General features: G+C 43.6%; 1 protein-coding gene across 2 annotated transcripts; it reads left to right on the top strand.

The window, feature by feature from the left end:
• The first annotated feature begins 429 nt into the window (after positions 1 to 429).
• On the top strand, positions 430 to 15,069 carry LOC110523830 (BRCA1-associated protein). 2 transcript variants are annotated; one of them, XM_036977516.2, is made up of 13 exons: positions 430 to 3,286; positions 3,718 to 3,879; positions 4,134 to 4,368; positions 8,873 to 9,062; positions 9,204 to 9,317; positions 9,412 to 9,560; positions 9,946 to 10,021; positions 10,287 to 10,425; positions 10,538 to 10,647; positions 12,385 to 12,474; positions 12,637 to 12,740; positions 12,981 to 13,120; positions 13,232 to 15,069. In XM_036977516.2, exons 1-13 carry the CDS (start codon positions 3,208 to 3,210, stop codon positions 13,444 to 13,446), a joined length of 1,803 nt encoding a protein of 600 aa, XP_036833411.1. In that variant the 5' UTR covers positions 430 to 3,207; the 3' UTR covers positions 13,447 to 15,069. The 2 variants fall into 2 exon arrangements, with proteins under 2 accessions (XP_036833411.1, XP_090090968.1); XM_090234842.1 differs by lacking the exon at positions 430 to 3,286 and having other exon boundaries at positions 3,564 to 3,879.
• Positions 15,070 to 18,233: the final 3,164 nt, after the last annotated feature.

Genomic DNA, 18,233 nt, shown 5'->3' with positions numbered 1-18,233 from the left:
CACTCCCGTCCTTACCAGTAATGTACTGTACTAGTTCACAGCTGTTTTGAACGCGGCAATGGTCCGCCACAGTGGACATGTCATAATACCCATAAAAACATGGAAATTGTTGCAATGGGTTTTCCACCATTCATTTTTTTTTTTTACAACAAATGTAAATTAATTGTGCGTCTGGTGTAGGCTTCCCTTGGCGTGATTTTTGATAGCTGTGTAATTCTCTCTCGGACAAGGTCAGTTTTATCAATATATTCGCCTCAATTTACTCAAAAAAATTAGCTATGGTAATTATTGATACAAATTACCTTGTCTGAGATTGCCATGATAAGCCTACACGAAATACAGACCTTACATAAAGTAGTTCTAAAATCCCTGATGGAAAAATGAATGGTGAAAAAAAGATTGCAACTATTTCCGGGTTTTATGATTCATAGTGGAACTAATGCCCCCTTCAAAACAATTGGGAACTCGGAAATCTCCGACTTCCGAGCGTTCAAAAACACTTGGAAAAGACTAGATCCGACTGGGAAAAATCGATATGAAAGTCATCCAACTCGGGCCTCTTCTAGAGCTCCGACTTTCCAACCTGATTATCACTGACGTCATTATTTGACCTTTTATTTTTCCGAGTTCACAGTTGTGTATTGACACGCCTGGTGCCCAAATTGATTAAATTTGTCGCGCAGTGAGAGTCGAGTGGATACCAACGGATTCGGTTCAGTCTATTGTCCAGAGGAGTTCTTCCCAACTAACCAGTTTATGCTTGTGGCTACACTATCTAGCTACTTTCCGTTCCTTACTGCGACAAACGAGAGCTAAGGATACTGCTTCATGTTGTTTTGTTGTCGACTTGCAGTGCAAATTCTCCCAACTGAATAGTAGATTGTATCATTGTGGCTTTCCTTTATAATATTTTCCTCACCCCATATACAAACGTCTATAAATAACAACTTAAAGGCGCTACATGGTCAATCCGCCGTCTGCATTGGCCGTGCAGCATTTACGGTGATACGGTCTCTGCATAAATCAGGAAGCATTTACGGTGATATGGCCTCTGCAGAAGCCAGGGCATTCGTACTTATTGTGCTTCACAGAACAGCGCAGAGCTGTGTCAAGGAAGTGAGTTTGTTTGTTCAGGACCTCCCGCCCTCACCTACCACAAACCAATCATGTCAATGCTGAGCTATATGGAGCCTCCACATAGTTAGAACTTTTGAGAGGTGCACACGATGCCCTACGAGCTCATTTGCCTCTGCATCCACCAGAGGCTCAGCAATTGCACCACACCATCCATATGGCGCCTCCTTCCACATTTTACTGATCAAGCATAAATTGTCTCTAACAGATGCACACAAACATCAAGGTGGCTTTCCGATGGTTACAACCAATATTGGTAGTTATTTCTCGTTTAGGCTGCTATCCTACTCAAAATAAAATCAAGTTGTATGGGGAAAAAAATGCATATATTGGCACCCCTGTGTCTTGAACTCACAGGTAGCTAAAATCATTGGGCCAGTAACTGGTTTTTCACCAAGCCGACTAGGTGAAATATCTGTTGATGTGCTCTTGAGCAAGGCACTTAATCCTATAAGTGCTCCTGTAAATTGCCCTGGAGAAGAGCATCTGCTAAATGACTAAACTGTAATTAAAGTGTGAGCAATAATAGTGGACTCAGCAGTTCGCTTTCAAAATAAATGTCCTCCATTGAAACTGATGCAAACAGATAGAAATAGTGGAACAGTACCACAATTGGACTATATAATTGGACTATATAACTTTGGAATTGAGTTAATTTGACACAAAAAAAGTGTGTATCTGTTGAAATCGCACTGTGTGTGTATTAGACTTCAGAATTGCATTGGGGCATACTTATATGCACTGTACAGCGTTATCTATGGATCTTGGGTCCTGTTGCACCCTCTACAACCACTGGGGTTATTATTATTTGACCCTGTTGGTCATCTATGAATATTTGAACATCTTGGCCATGTACTGTTATAATCTCAACCCAGCACAGTCAGAAGAGGACTGGCCACCCCTCAGAGCCTGGTTCCTCTCTAGGTCTCTTCCTAGGTTCCTGTCTTTCTAGAGAGTTGTTCCTAGCCACCGTGCTTCTACATCTGCATTGCTTGCTGTTTGGGGTTTTAGGCTCTGTTTCTGTACAGCACTTTGTGACATCGGCTGATGAAAAAGGGCTTTATAAATACATTTGATTGATATAAGTAGGACACATGACATGCCGGCAACTTTGAGAAAAAAATATTTTATTTCAGAGTTGTCTCGAGATGGCTATGAATATTCATAATATAAGGCTATCTTTCCATTGAATACAGGCGTTAACAACTCTCGTCGAATATTAAAACAATTATAATAAGATGTATCCACCAATCCAAAGAAAGTATAGGCAGGGGCTAGGCAGCCCGTCGTGCCGCTTTGTGGACAACGACTTCCATTGATAGGGCGGAGAGACATGTATTTTGTTTATGTAGTCCTTATTTAACTAGGCAAATCAGTTAATAAGAACTAATTATTATTTACAATGACGGCCTACCCCGGTAAAACCCGGACGACGCTTGGCCAATTGTGCGCCGCCCTTTGTCTCTTGTCAGTTTATCCATAATCACAGCCACAAAGTAATACTTGATCTTCTTAAGATCCGATTTGAAACCAAACCACACTGATAACCGTATGCCTAACTTTAAATTATTTGTTGTTTTCATTCATTGTAACGAAATAGGCCAATTTTGACTTTGTGGCTGTGGTAACAAGTCGATACCACGAATCGGTGTATGTGAACGTGAGTAGATTAACTTGAAAACAACGGTCGGACATCTTGGACGCAATTCCAGTGATGCTTTAGTTATTATTATTATAGCTAGGCAAACAGTTTTTATCATGACGTCAATTTAATAACCCGGAAGAAGTTCCTCACGGGGTCAGATCCATTTTCGAAGCTAAATGGTGAATTCTTGAAACACATATTTTGATAATTCAGTGGTATGTGAATGATCGCTAAAAAGTCGTCATGTTGGTGTTTCGTTAAACGTCATAATTTATCCCTCTCTTTAACCAGACATTTGGCTTGTTAACTTAGATACTCACGTAAGTAGCTGCTGGCTAGGTTAGCTGCAACTTGCTAGCTGTCAGACAGTCTTTGTTTTGGTTTGGTTTGGTTTTTCGTAGAGAAGAATCGTCATTCTTTCATAACACATGAGTGTATCACTGGTCGTTATCCGTCTGGAGCTCGCAGACCAGTCTCTCTCTCCACGGAATTTCCAATACACCGCCGGTGAGTTTAATCATTTCAGATTTACTATCGACGTCACCAACTTGCTAGATACTAGCAGAAGCTAGTTAGCTAGCAACTGTTAATTAGCTAGTCAACAGTGACAAATGGTGTTTCTTTTTGCACTCTTCCTCACAGGAGTATGAGGACTAGGAGCATGAGAACTAGCTAGGCTAAAACATTTAATATTCTGAGCCTCAGCATCAGAGCAAGACACTCTCCCCTCTAAGGAGTAGAGACCTGCTCAGGTTACGTTTTCTGGAACACATTTGGCTCAGAGTAACTTCAGTGACTCAGCCATTATGGAAAATTATCTACACACATACACGCACTGTTTTGGATGATGATAATAGGTATTGTATTGTTCCAGAAGTTGATGCTTTGTATTTGTCTACTCTCCCTCTTTCTACCTGTCCCCCTCTCTGCCCCTGTAGCTGAGGATATGTCAGAGGAGGATTTGCAGGAGAAAGCTCTGGGCTCAGCCAGGCTTTCTCTGAGTGGGAAGACAGAACTGGAGAGAGCAGCAGTCCTACACCAGCACATCGGCAGCAGAGCCATGGGAGACATGGTCATCGAGACCATCGCACCCAACCCTGGTAAAAAATGAGGGTGTATAGCTATATGGATCACATATTTAATTAATGCAATTCTGTACACACACCAATGTATTAGTGATTGTTGGGGTTTAATAATGCTGTAATAAATGTTGAGTGTTTTTTTTTTTTTATAAGGGTTGGGATGTGTTATGACATATTCTGAGATTTCATAAAGAAAATACAGCTGTGAATATCCATCTGTCAGTCTTCAAAGGAACAGAAGTCTCTAGTTAAACCTCATCTCTCCTCTGTAGATAAAGGAAAGGTTGAGCAGACTGGGGCAGAGGGAGAGGAGGGTGGAGGAGCCCGCCCTCTAGAGAATCAACCAGACGAGAGGGACCCTAATGAGGGCACTACAGAGGACAGTGCCGATGGCACAGAGACGGCTCCAGACTCGCCCTCCAAGCATCTTCCAGACCAGATCTCCTTCTTCAGTGGAAACCCCTCAGTGGAGATAGTCCACGGCATCATGCACCTCTACAAGACCAAGTGAGTCTCTACTGCTATATGCAACACTCAGTCTAAAACCCTTGGCTTTATATTTCAATAACATTTCAGTCATTTAGTAGACTAGCTCAGTTGGTAGAGCATGGCGCTTGCAATGTCAGGATAGTGGGTTCGGGACCACCCATATGTAAAATATATATATATATATATATATATATATATATATATATATATATATATATATATATATATATATATATATATATATATATATACATACATACATACATATACATACATACATACATACATACATACATACATACATACATACATACATACATACATACAGTGGGGAGAACAAGTATTTGATACACTGCCGATTTTGCAGCTTTTCCTACTTACAAAGCATGTAGAGGTCTGTAATTTTGATCATAGGTACACTTCATCTGTGAGAGACGGAATCTAAAACAAACATCCAGAAAATCACATTGTATGATTTTTAAGTCATTAATTTGCATTTTATTGAATGACATAAGTATTTGATCACCTACCAACCAGTAAGAATTCCGGCTCTCACAGACCTGTTAGTTTTTCTTTAAGAAGCCCGCCTGTTCTCCACTCATTACCTGTATTAACTGTACCTGTTTGAACTCGTTACCTGTATAAAAGACACCTGTCCACACACTCAATCAAACAGACTCCAACCTCTCCACAATGGCCAAGACTAGAGGGCTGTGTAAGGACATCAGGGATAAATTGTAGACCTGCACAAGGCTGGGATGGGCTACAGGACAATAGGCAAGCAGCTTGGTGAGAAGGCAACAACTGGCGCAATTATTAGAAAATGGAAGAAGTTCAAGATGACGGTCAATCACCCTCGGTCTGGAGCGCCATGCAAGATCTCACCTCGTGGGGCATCAATGATCATGAGGAAGGTGAGGGATCAGCCCAGAAATACACGGCAGGACCTGGTCAATGACTTGAAGAGAGCTGGGACCACAGTCTCAAAGAAAACTATTAGTAACACACTACGCCGTCATGGATTAAAATCCTGCAGCGCACACAAGGTCCCCCTGCTCAAGCCAGCGCATGTCCAGGCCCATCTGAAGTTTGCCAATGACCATCTGGATGATCCAGAGGAGGAATGGGAGAAGGTCATGTGGTCTGATGAGACAAAAATCTAGCTTTTTGGTCTAACTCCACTCGCCGTGTTTGGAGGAAGAAGAAGGATGAGTACAACCCCAAGAACACCATCCCAACCGTAAAGCATGGAGGTGGAAACATCATTCTTTGGGGATGCTTTTCTGCAAAGGGGACAGGACGACTGCACCGTATTGAGGGGAGGATGGATGGGGCCATGTGAATCGCGAGATCTTGGCCAACAACCTCCTTCCCTCAGTAAGAGCATTGAAGATGGGTCGTGGCTGGGTCTTCCAGAATGACAATGACCTGAAACACACAGCCAGGGCAACTAAGGAGGGGGTCCATAAGAAGCATCTGAAGGTCCTGGAGTGGCCTAGCCAGTCTCTAGACCTGAACCCAATAGAAAATCTTTGGAGGGAGCAGAAAGTCCGTATTGCCCAGCGACAGCACCGAAACCTGAAGGATCTGGAGAATGCCTGTATGGAGGAGTGTGCCAAAATCCCTGCTGCAGTGTGTGCAAACCTGGTCAAGAGATACAGGAAATGTATGATCTCTGTAATTGCAAACAAAGGTTTCTGTACCAAATATTAAGTTCTGCTTTTCTGATGTATCAAATACTTATGTCATGCAATAAAATGCAAATTAATTACTTAAAAATCATATAATGTGATTTTCTGGATGTTTGTTTTAGATTCCATCTCTCACAATTGAAGTGTACATATGATAAAAATTACAGACCTCTACATGCTTTGTAAGTAGGAAAACCTGCAAAATCGGCAGTGTATCAAATATTTGTTCTCCCCACTGTACATACATACATACATACATACATACATACATACATACATACATACATACATACAGTTGAAATTGGAATTTTACATACACTTAGGTTGGAGTCATTAAAACTCATTTTTCAACCACTCCACCAATGTCTTGTTAACAAACTATAGTTTTGGCAAGTCGGTTAGGACATCTACTTTGTGCATGTGTAACAGTATAGCTTCCGTCCCTCTCCTCGCCCCTACCTGGGCTTGAACCAGGGACCCTCTGCACACATCAACAACTGCCTCCCACGAAGCATCGTTACCCATTGCTCCACAAAAGCCGCGGCCCATGCAGAGCAAGGGGAACCACTACTTCAAGGTCTCGGAGCGAGTGACGTCACCGATTGAAACGCTATTAGAGCGCACCACCGCTAACTAGCTAGCCAAGTAATTTTTCCAACTATTGTTTACAGACTAGATTATTTCACTTATAATTCACTGTATCACAATTCCAGAGGGTCAGAAGTTTACATACATTAAGTTGACTGTGCCATTTAAACAGCTTGGAAAATTCCAGAAAATTATGTCATGGCTTTAAAAGCTTAAAAAATGCTAATTGACATAATTTGAGTCAATTGGAGGTGTACCTGTAGATGTATTTCAAGGCCTACCTTCAAACTCAGTGCCTCTTTGCTTGACATCATGGGAAAATCAAAAGAAAACAGCCAAGACCTCAGAAAATAAATTGTAGACCTCCACAAGTCTGGTTCATCCTTGGGAGCAATTTCCAAATGCCTGAAGGTACCACGTTCATCTGTACAAACAGTAGTACGCAAGTATAAACACCATGGGATCATGCAGCCGTCATACCGCTCAGGAAGGAGACGCATTCTGTCTCCTAGAGATTAATGTACTTTGGTGCAAAAAGCGCAAATCAATCCCAGAACAACAGCAAAGGACCTTGTGAAGATGCTGGAGGAAACAGGCACAAAAGTATCCACTGAAAAACATCCCCACAATATGATGCTGCCACCATGTTTCACTGTAGGCATGGTACCAGGTTTCCTCCAGATGTGACGCTTGGCATTCAGGACAAAGAGTTGAATATTGGTTTCATCAGACCAGAGATTCTTGTTTCTCATGGTCTAAGAGTCCTTTAGGTGCCTTTTGTGATCAAATTGGTTTGCGTCCCTGTTAGTGGGCCTTTCTCCTTTGCCAAGATAACCCATACACCTGACAGGGGTGGCATATCAATAAGCTGATTAAACAGCAGGATCATTACACAGGTGCATTTTTTGCTGAAACCATCTGCGTGCTCGTCGTCCTCACCAGGGTCTTGAACTGACTGCAGTTTGGCGTGTCGTAACCGACTTCAGTGGGCAAATACTCCCCTTCGATGGCCACTGGCACGCTGGAGAAGTGTGCTCTTCAAGGATGAATACCGGTTTCAACTGTACTGGGCAGTTGTGTGAGCGAGCGGTTTGCTGAGTTGCCCCATGGTGGGGTTATGGTATGGGCAGGCGTAAGCTACAAACAACGAACACAATTGTATTTGATCGATGGCAATTTGAATGCACAGAGATAACAGGGTAAGATCCTGAGGCCCATTGTCGTGCCATTCATCACTGCCATCACCTCATGTTTCAGCATGGTAATGCACGGCCCCATGTTGATCTGTACACAATTCCTGGATGCTGAAAATGTCCCAGTTCTTCCATGGCCTGCATACTCACCATGCTTGTCACCCATTGAGCATGTTTGGAATGCTCTGGATCGATGGCGTGTTCCAGTTACCGCCAATATCCAGCAACCTCATACAGCCATTGAAGAGGAGTGGGACAACATTCAACAGCCTGATCAATTCTATGAGAAGGAAATGTGCCGCGCTTATTTCATTTGACAGATTTCCTTATATGAACTGTAACTCAGTCAAATCTTTTAAATTGTTGCCTTTATATTTCTCACGAAACCTAGACCAATAAAGACCAGGACTTGGGGGATTGTAACTAAATGTCATCCATAGAATAGTCCTTTGGAGAAAGGATTGTTAACATACTGTATATTTGACATATTAAATGACATTTTGGCCTTACTCAGGCCTCCTTTAAGACTCCATAATGTTTCATCTGTAGATGCTACAAATCTAAAATCGGAGTCATGAAGCTTTACCACTTTCTCTGTAATATGAGTAGTATTTTGATTTCAATAAATCAAAATACATTAATTTATGAATATTGGAAAGTGTAAACATGAATATAGAAAACCCCATTTTTTTTTTTCCACAGGCCACAATCAACAGGGAGATGTGTTGCATAAGGCAAATGGTGGCCACACCAGTTACTGACTGGTTTTCTGATCCAAGCCCATACTTAATATATATCTGTGACTAACAGATGCATATCTGTATTCCCAGTCATGTGAAATCCATACATTCGAGCCTAATGAATTTACTTAAATTGACAGATTTTTAAATGTAACTCAGTAAAATCTCTGAAGTTTTTATATTTTTGCTCAGTGTACATGCATGCATAGTCTACCCTTTAACTACAGTATACCAAAGATGATACTATTTATTGACAAGATATCTCACTGGCATTGAGACAATTTGGTTTCCCCTGTCTGTCCCCTCGCAGCAAGATGACGTCCCTGACGGAGGACGTGCGTCGCAGTGCCATGCTGTGTATCCTGACCGTCCCCTCCACCATGACCAGCCACGACCTCATGAAGTTTGTGGCACCGTTTTATGACGTCATGGAGCACATGAAGATCATACGAGACCCCACCCCTAACCAGTACATGGTGCTGATTAAGTTCAGTAGCCAGGTGAGATGAGTATGATCATAGAACACTGCGTTTGTTGTAATTTAAGGTCTGCTTATGAACTGTGTAATTATTTACTTGGGTCTCTCTCTCTCACCTTTCTCTCTACAACACCCCCCCCCCCCCCCCCCCCCCCCCTTCCAGGCTGACGCAGATAGTTTCTACACAGCGTGTAATGGCCGTACGTTCAACTCCATAGAGGACGCAGTCTGCCAGCTGGTCTATGTGGAGAGAGCTGAGGTCATCAAGTCTGAGCAGGTGCCGTATGTACACTAGTCCTTTTGAAGACTGTCTTAGCAGTGTAGCTGCAGGATATGGATTATAATAACCTTTCCCTCCCTCCCACCCTCAGGGCGCCAGTCTTCCAGTGATGGAGCTGACAGAGCTTCCTAAGTGTACCGTGTGTCTGGAGAGGATGGACGAGTCAGTGAACGGGGTTCTCACCACACTCTGTAACCACAGCTTCCACAGCCTGTGTCTGCAACGCTGGGAGGACGCCTCGTGAGTACTTGGGCCTGATTCAACTCGCAACTAGGGCCGGGACGATACCAGTATCGCAATATTTTTTTCCCATGGCAAAAATTAAAACCCAACATTAGGGCTGTTTTCGTGTTTTGTTTCCTTGCCGGGATACTAACGAGTGTCGCGATACTGGTATCATCCCGGCCCTACTCACAACATGGCCTTGTGTTTCTTTCTCCATCCTTCCTTTCTCTCTGGCCAGTGAATCACTGTCATGTGCTGCTGTTTTATCCCTGTGCTTTGAATGGGTCCTTTTTTGACACCACATTTGAACAATATGGCATTGTGTTTTAGCATGGAGACAAAAAAAGTGGTAGCTGGTAGTTTTGATGTGTGTTTAAAGGTGTTGACTGTTCTGTTCCAGGTGTCCTGTGTGTCGGTACTGCCAGACCCCAGAGCCTGTAGAGGAGAACAAGTGCTTTGAATGTGGCGTACAGGAAGTAAACCTTATTTACATACTAAAACGACATACATTTACATACCTCTAAAGGTACTCCTGTCATTTACAGTTGCTATTGGTGTAAAAAAATTAGCAAGGTTCATGTTTTCCCTCCTACGCCCCTCCCCCTGGTTCATGTTTTCCCTCCTACGCCCCTCCCCCTGGTTCATGTTTTCCCTCCTACGCCCCTCCCCCTGGTTCATGTTTTCCCTCCTACGCCCCTCCCCCTGGTTCATGTTTTCCCTCCTACGCCCCTCCCTCTCCAGAACCTGTGGATCTGCCTGATCTGTGGTCATATTGGCTGTGGTCGCTACGTCAGTCGTCATGCCTACAAACACTTTGAAGAGACGCAACACACGTACGCCATGCAGCTCACTAACCACCGTGTCTGGGACTATGCTGGAGGTACAGCAGACTGTGGGGAGTTCAGACTTCTGTGTTTTTAAATGCCAATGTGTATAAAACGCTGTGTGTAGCATTGCAAAGGTGCTTAACTGATTGTGCGTGCGTGTTGTAGATAACTACGTTCACAGGCTGGTGGCCAGTAAGACTGATGGGAAGATGGTTCAGTACGGGTGTGAAGGAGAAACCTGCCATGAGGAGAAGATAGATGCTCTGCAATTAGAGGTGTGTGTGTGTGTGTGCTTCTGGTTTTACTATCCTTGTGGGGACGAGAAGTCCTCACAAGGACAGTAAAACAAGGAAATATCGGACAATGGGGGGGGGGGCATTTTGCCGGTTCCCACAAGGAAAAAGGCTATTTTAGGTGGACCCAACTTTTTTGGGGGGGCCCACGACCCCATTTTGTTATCTGAAAATTATTGCGAACACAACCATGTGGGATAAAAGTATGTAATCAACAGCCAATGTTAACTTTTTTTAAATTTGGGACTATGGCAGTCAATTGAACAGTATTTCTGATGGTCTTCTCAACTCACCATCACGTACTTTTAATGTGGGGCTATGACAGTCAATTTCAAATGAGTCTGACATAATGTCTCTTATCTCACCACCACTGATGAGGTGGGTGTGCTTGATGCATGTCGAGTCAGAGCTTCTCGATGTCAGTGGGCGTGGTTGACAGTTACTGTTACCGTCAGGAGTCAGGAACCAAAACTCCTCCGTGGTGACCCGTGAATGCGTTGTCTGCAGCATTCAGTCACAATGACGGCTCAATCAGCTGTTCGATTTCACTTACCGCCATGTCGACTGAGCCAGGATCACAGTCAAACGGATTGGAAAGTAGGTCCCAAAGTGCTCTTCCAAGCGTTGGAGGTGAGCAGTCATCACTGCTGTGGGACATTTACTGATGCTGTTTTCTGTTGGAAACCTGCACAGCCGAGGGAAGGGGGCACATGGTTCGCTTTTGAAAGACTCTCTAATAAGAATTCTTAGTTTACAAATCAAAGTTACCTGCTGCAGTGTATCTCCGAATTCTGTGCTCAGCTTTTTTTCCGCCAGTTGCTCTCGGTGCGTCATACAATGCGTCCATATGGCAGAGGGAGACACAGGCCTTCCCGCCATAGATGGAGCTCCATCTGTGAAAAAGCCCACCGTTTGATCCCATGGAATCAGTATTTGTCAATATAGCCATGCAACACACGGATCATCCTCTGTGCCCTATTTCATGCTGAGACAGAACAATATGTCCTGGTGAATAGCATCCCCCGAACAAAAGTCAATGCATGGGCATCTCGGCCCTCAAAGCTAACGTTCATTTGGAGAACGTAAGCTGGGCAGTTTGAGTCGTTCAGTCAGTTATTTCTTGCTTGCTATCAATAGCATCAATTCCTAGTTTAACAGTGATATCTGACAAAGGTATCGATGTGATTTTCTGTGCCTCTGCCTCCCCACATATTGTTTTCACCATATCAATTGAGGCCGGTATTATCAAAGCCTCTGTAATAGTGTGTGGTTTCATATCCTAGCGGGTCTAGCCTTTCATCATGGGAATGAGTCGAGCCTTTTTTCCCTGATCTAAGGGCACGCTGAATAGTTTTCATTTAGATTTTTAAGGTTAACCACATTACAATGCTTTTGAGATACTAAGACAATATAATATTTTTTGGGGTGTATAATTTTGGTCATTTTCCTTCAACTACACTAGTCATATCAGGCAACCTCTAGTTTGAGAACCACTGGTTTAGGGGTTAGGTTAAGTGTTAGGGAAAATAGGATTTTGAATGGGAATCCCACAAGGATAGTTTGTGTGTGTGACACCCTATTTTTCATTCTAATGTAATGACATCAACTTACAGTTTGATGTGTTATATAATGTGGCACAAAAAGTGTGAACTATTGTTAGTTAACACACGTGTTAAAGAAGATTTGTCTCCCCCAGAATGATCTTTCCTCTTCCTGCAGTATTCTTACCTGCTAACGAGTCAACTGGAGTCCCAGCGCATTTACTGGGAGAATAAGATAGTTCACCTGGAGAAGGACACAGCGGAGGAGGTAGACATGCAGCATTGATTCCTATCTGTCCATTCACCTAAGTGCCTGATACAGTGTGGACATGTGTTCGGAATGTGTGTGTGTGTACGCATCTGCCCAGCTGAATGTGTGGTTCATGTATGCTTGGTGTGTGCGTACGCTCATGCCCTGTGTGTGTTTTAGATCAACAACATGAAGGCCAAGTTTAAGGAGACCATAGATCGCTGTGATAACCTGGAGCGTCGGCTGGGAGAGCTGGCCAAGGACAAGCAGAGCATGGACAAGAAGTAGGTGGAGCCTCTCACACTGCAGCTGTCAATCATCCTGACACAGTAGGATTTTAGAATCCGTAGAATCTGCTTGTGGATTGCAGGTACATAGTCATGCTGTACATCATCATTCTCTCTATAAAGTAGTAGGGAGAAAGGAGAGAAGTTGTTATTGAGAATCTGTGTGTCTTGGTAGCACCATCTACCTGTAGGTGGTAGGTACATATTCATGCTGTATGTCGTGCCCCCCCCCCCCAGGTGTGGTCAGCTGTCGACCCGTGTGACAAAGCTTGGTCATGAGCTGAAGGAGGAACAGGAAATGAACCGCTGTCTGAGAGCCAATCAGGTTCAACTACAGGCCCAGCTGGCCGAGGAGGAACGCAAGGCGAGAGAGACGGGTGAGTCAGAGGGAGACTAGAGCCCTATTTTGTGGACATAATCTTTATCTGGGAGTGTAATGGATGACAATATTATCTAAATGACAAGTCCATCCTATCTCCCTCCTCCAGGCGAGCGTAAGGACGGGGTGATAGCCGAGCTCCAGGAGCAGCTGAGAGATGTAATGTTTTACCTGGAGACTCAGCAGCAGATAGAAGGTCTTCCTCCAGAGACCAGGACTGAGATTCAGGAAGGAAGCATCAACATCGGCGCAGCAGCCACTCCCGCCCCAGGACCCTCCGCCATAGGCAGAGGCCGCAGGGGGCGGTCCAAAAGGGGGAAGTAGAGAGGACACAACTAAGAAGTGGAGAGAGGAAGGGATGCCGGAAGTGACCCACAAAAATGACATTATTGAAGTGTGTGAGAGTGCGTGCGTTTTTGTGCCTTTGTGTGTGCCTGTGTTTGTGCTTTGCAAAAGGACCCTGGCTCCTTAGACACTATTTGTAGATGAAGAGGTCAGACGTTAGGTGTATATCTCTGCTTTAAGGCGCCCACTTTGCTGAATTAAAAAAATGATTGATTTGAAAGAGGTGTGCTCTTCTTCCTCGTTACATAATTTTTTGGGGTTGACCTGCTTGTTTACGTCCTTAAAGGAGGAGAGATTCATGGGAATAAGGAAGTGAGTAAACCGGACAGTAATGATAGAAAGAGAAAGAAAATACCTCTCATGTTTGAATATGCAGGCTTTTCCAAATTTAAAATCAGTCCATTTTTGTATGTACAGGTATGTGTGTTACTACAGTTTACATGAGTTGTTTAGAAGGTGTTCTGGATCAGTGGGAAGTTCACTACCAGCTGGTTCTCTGCACTTTTGTCATTTGTTTTGTCCAACATCTGATTCATCTGATCTCATGAAATGTCATGACTCAGTCCTATCGTGAGAATGGGGTTTCTGCTGGGGTTTTTTTTCTTCATTTTGATCATTTTAACGTGTCAGAACTGAAGATCCGAGATTTAAGTCAAGTGTTGAACTGTTTAATTTCTCAATTTACGAATGACCTGTGTCAGACCTATAGACTTGGCACAGGATTATGTGGCTGATGCTTTGGCATTCCTACACAACTGAGATGTGCATCTGTACAATCTAGAATATATAATACCAGGGTTTGACATCAAGGGTTGCCCTATTTCCTTGGGCAAGAGACTTTAGCAGTCACGCAAGTTGAGCCTGCACTGAGGTTTCCCCATTGGGCAGGTGAATTTGTTTTGTTTGTTGATGTTGTGTGAACATAACCAAACTGCAAATAATTCCAGTAGCCTAAAACGGATCTTTATGGTTCCTCCCGATTGTTTAAGTGAAAGACAGACAATTTATCGTATTTATAATCAGGCAAGTTTAGCCAGCCTTGTATTTTTTTGAAAATACAAAAAATTCCAGTACTGATCTTTGATTCCTCCCCTATGTGTAGGGGAAATGGCACTTCTGCATGTAAATAGCAAATAAAAACATTTGGGGCAAGTAATAAGAATCTTCGAACAAGTGCCTAGCAGATATATGTAAATCCCTGTAATGCAGTACAATACTCTACAAATACAGTCTACATCAGTTTCACTCCTGTTTCCATGCACCTACCTATGTATGTGATCACCATATTCTTCACTAATAACCCACCTCGTTCAAGCATGAAAAAGCACTCTATTGCCTCTACTGACCATTATGAGCTGTTTGTGTTCCTTGTTTACGTTCCTGTTTGTTTGTGTTGCATTGCTAAAAGCCTTCCAGTATGTTCTGTTCAGGCACAGCTTTCCACTAGTTTAGCATCAACATTGTTAAGAGCATGGTGTCCAGGTCAACATAGACATTCAAACGGTACACAGCTGCATACCACCTTTTATTTTAGCAGTTTAAGTTTTCACTGTTTTGTATTCATGTTGTTAAAGCGCTCAATAAATGATCTTACTATTTGTACTCTGGGTGAGGGTGTTTGTTCAGTAATGTGCAGTCCTAGCTCAGTTGAGTATTGAATGCTGTTGCTTTAAGTAGGTTGTTAGGGAACAAAATTAAACGTTGGTTCTGGTGTCATACTTTGTATTCCATGTTATAGAGAAGAACACGATATATGATATGATATACTTTACTGTCCCTGAGGGGAAATTTGACTTGGACAATAAAGCAGCACTATCTTCCACACACTGAGCGTACAAAACATTAGGAACACTCTCCTAATGAGTTGCACCCATTTTTGCCCTCAGAACAGCCTCAATTTGTTGGGGCACGGACGCTACAAGGTGTCACGCATTCCACTCCAATGCTTCCCTCAGTTGTGTCAAGTTGGCTGGATGTCCTTGGGATGGTGGACCATTCCCGACACGCAAGGTCAACTGTCGAGCATGAAAAACCCGGCAGTGTTGCAGTTCTTGACACACAAACCGGTGTGCCTGGCACCTACGACCATACCCCGTTCAAAGGCACTTAGATATTTTGTCTTGCTCATCTTGTCTTGCACACATGCGCAATCCATGTCTCAAGGTTTAAACGCCCTTCTTTAACCCGTCTCCCCTTCATCTACACTGATTTGAAGTGGATTTAACAAGTGACATCAACAAAGGATCATATCTTTCACCTGGTCAGTCTGTCATGGAAAGAGCAAGAGTTCTTAATGTTTTGTACACTCAGTGTAGAGACACACCATATATACAAAAGTATGTGAATATCATTCAAATGAGTGGATTTGGCTATTTCAGCCACACCTGTTGCTGACAAGTGCATCAAATCGAGCACACAGCCATGCCATCTCCATACACACACATTGGCAGTTGAATGGCCTTACTGAAGAGCTCAGTGACTTTTAACACGGCACTGTCACAGTTTGTCAAAGTTTTGTCAAATTTCTGCCTGTAAGAGCTGTTATTGTGAAGAGGAACCACAACGTCTCAGATGCGAAGTGGTAGGCCACACAAACATTGAATTGAATGCTGAAGCGCTTAGCCTGTAAAAATCGTCTGTCCTCAGTTGCAGCACTCACTATCGAGTTCTAAACTGTCTCTGGAAGCCATCTCAGGGCAATAACTGTTCGTCGGGAGCTTCATGAAATGGGTTTCCATGGCCAAGCAGCCGCAGGCACACAAGCCTAAGATCACCATGCACAATGCCAAGCATCAGCTAGAGTGGTGTAAAGCTCGCAGCCATTGGACTCTGGAGCAGTGGAAATGCATTCTCTGGAGTGATGAATCACACTTCACCATCTCTCCTCTCCCCTCTCATCCTGTCTTATCTTCCCCTCTCATCCTGTCTTATCCTCTCCTCTCCCCTCTCATCCTGTCTTATCCTCTCCTCTCCCCTCTCATCCTGTCTTATCCTCTCCTCTCCCCTCTCATCCTGTCTTATCCTCTCCTCTCCCCTCTCATCCTGTCTTATCCTCTCCTCTCCCCTCTCATCCTGTCTTATTCTCTCCTCTCCCCTCTCATCCTGTCTTATCCTCTCCTCTCCCCTCTCATCCTGTCTTATCCTCTCCTTTCCCCTGTTATCCTCTCCTCTCCCCTCTCATCCTGTCTTATCCTCTCCTCTCCCCTCTCATCCTGTCTTATCCTCTCCTCTCCCCTCTCATCCTGTCGTATCCTCTCCTCTCCCCCTCTCCTTTGTAATGTGATAAGGTTGCTTTAGGGATTTCTCTTCCAACAAACACTGTTTTATTTCATGCATCGAGAGAGAGAGGGAGACAACCAGCCAGCCAGTTGCCTTTTTCTGTTACCATTTACACCACCATTACATCACACACACATCGCCACAATCCCCAGTCTTGATCTTCTGCTCTGTGTTCTTCTGAGTCATAAGCCTTTCATCCTCTGTTTGGACAGTGTACATACACACATACCCTGCGAGTGTGTACATCACTACAAGCAGCCATGACACAATTAATAGTTCAACATCACTGGTATACACTCTTTGAAGACTTACCAAGATGATGTGTGTGTGTTTGATTGGTGGAGGACTGGAAAGTGGGGTGTGAAATACACTGCTGGAGGAGAGAGCAAGAACGAGTGCAAGAGAGAGCGAGAGAGAGAGAGAGAAGGAAAGAACCTGAGTGATCTGCAGTGAGACAAGTTATTTTGTCTCTGTCAGTGCAGTATCTGACTGTCACAGTAATACACTATATATACAAAAGTATGTGGACACCCCTTCATATTAGTGGATGCGCCTATTTTAGCCACAGCCGTTGCTGACAGGTGTATCAAATCGAGCACACAGCCATGCAATCTCCATAGACAAACATTGGCAGTTGAATGGCCTTACTGAAAAGCTCTGTGACTTTCAACGTGGCGCCATCATAGGGTGCCAACTTTCCAACAAGTCAGTTTGTAAAATGTCTGCCCTGCTAGAGCTGCCTCGATCAACTGTTAGTGCTGTTATTGTGAAGTGGAAACGTCTAGGAGCAACAAGGAGCAAAATTGTCTATCCACGGTTGCAACACACACTACCGAGTTCCTAACTGCCGCTGGAAGCAACGCCAGCCCAATAACTGTTTGTTGGGAGCTTCATGAAATGGATTTCCATGGCCGAGCAGCCGCACACAAGCCTATGATCACCATGCACAATTCCAAGCTTCGGGTGGTGTGTCAACCTGTACCATGGAATCACTGGCTGGTTTCAATCCTTCCAGTTGTATATGGTAGCTGGCTGGTTTCGATCCTTCCAGTTGTATATGGTAGCTGGCTGGTTTCAAGCCTTCCAGTTGTACACTACCATTCAAAATGTTGGGGTCAATTAGAAATGTCCTTGTTTTTTAAAGAAAAGCACTTTTCTCCCCATAAAAATAACATCAAATTGATCAAAGATGCAGTGTAGACATTGTTAATGTTGTAAATGACTATTGTAGCTGGAAACGGCAGATTCTTTATGGAATATCTATATGGGCATACAGAGGACCATTATCAGAAACCATCACTCCTGTGTTCCAATGGCTCGTTGTGTTAGCTAATCCAAGTTTGTCAGTTTAAAAGGCTAATTGATCATTAGAAAACCCTTTGGAAATTACGTTACTACAGCTGAAAACTGTTGTTCTGATTAAAGATGCAATAAAACTGCCCTTTTGACTAGTTGAGTATCTGGAGCATCGGCATTTGTGGGTTCGT

This window comes from Oncorhynchus mykiss, chromosome 5 (genome assembly GCF_057628025.1).
Source record: "Oncorhynchus mykiss isolate SJ-2025 chromosome 5, ASM5762802v1, whole genome shotgun sequence".
Lineage (NCBI taxonomy): Eukaryota > Metazoa > Chordata > Actinopteri > Salmoniformes > Salmonidae > Oncorhynchus > Oncorhynchus mykiss.
The sequence above is the reverse complement of the archived record's forward strand: the minus strand, read 5'-3'. Positions and strand labels throughout refer to the sequence as shown.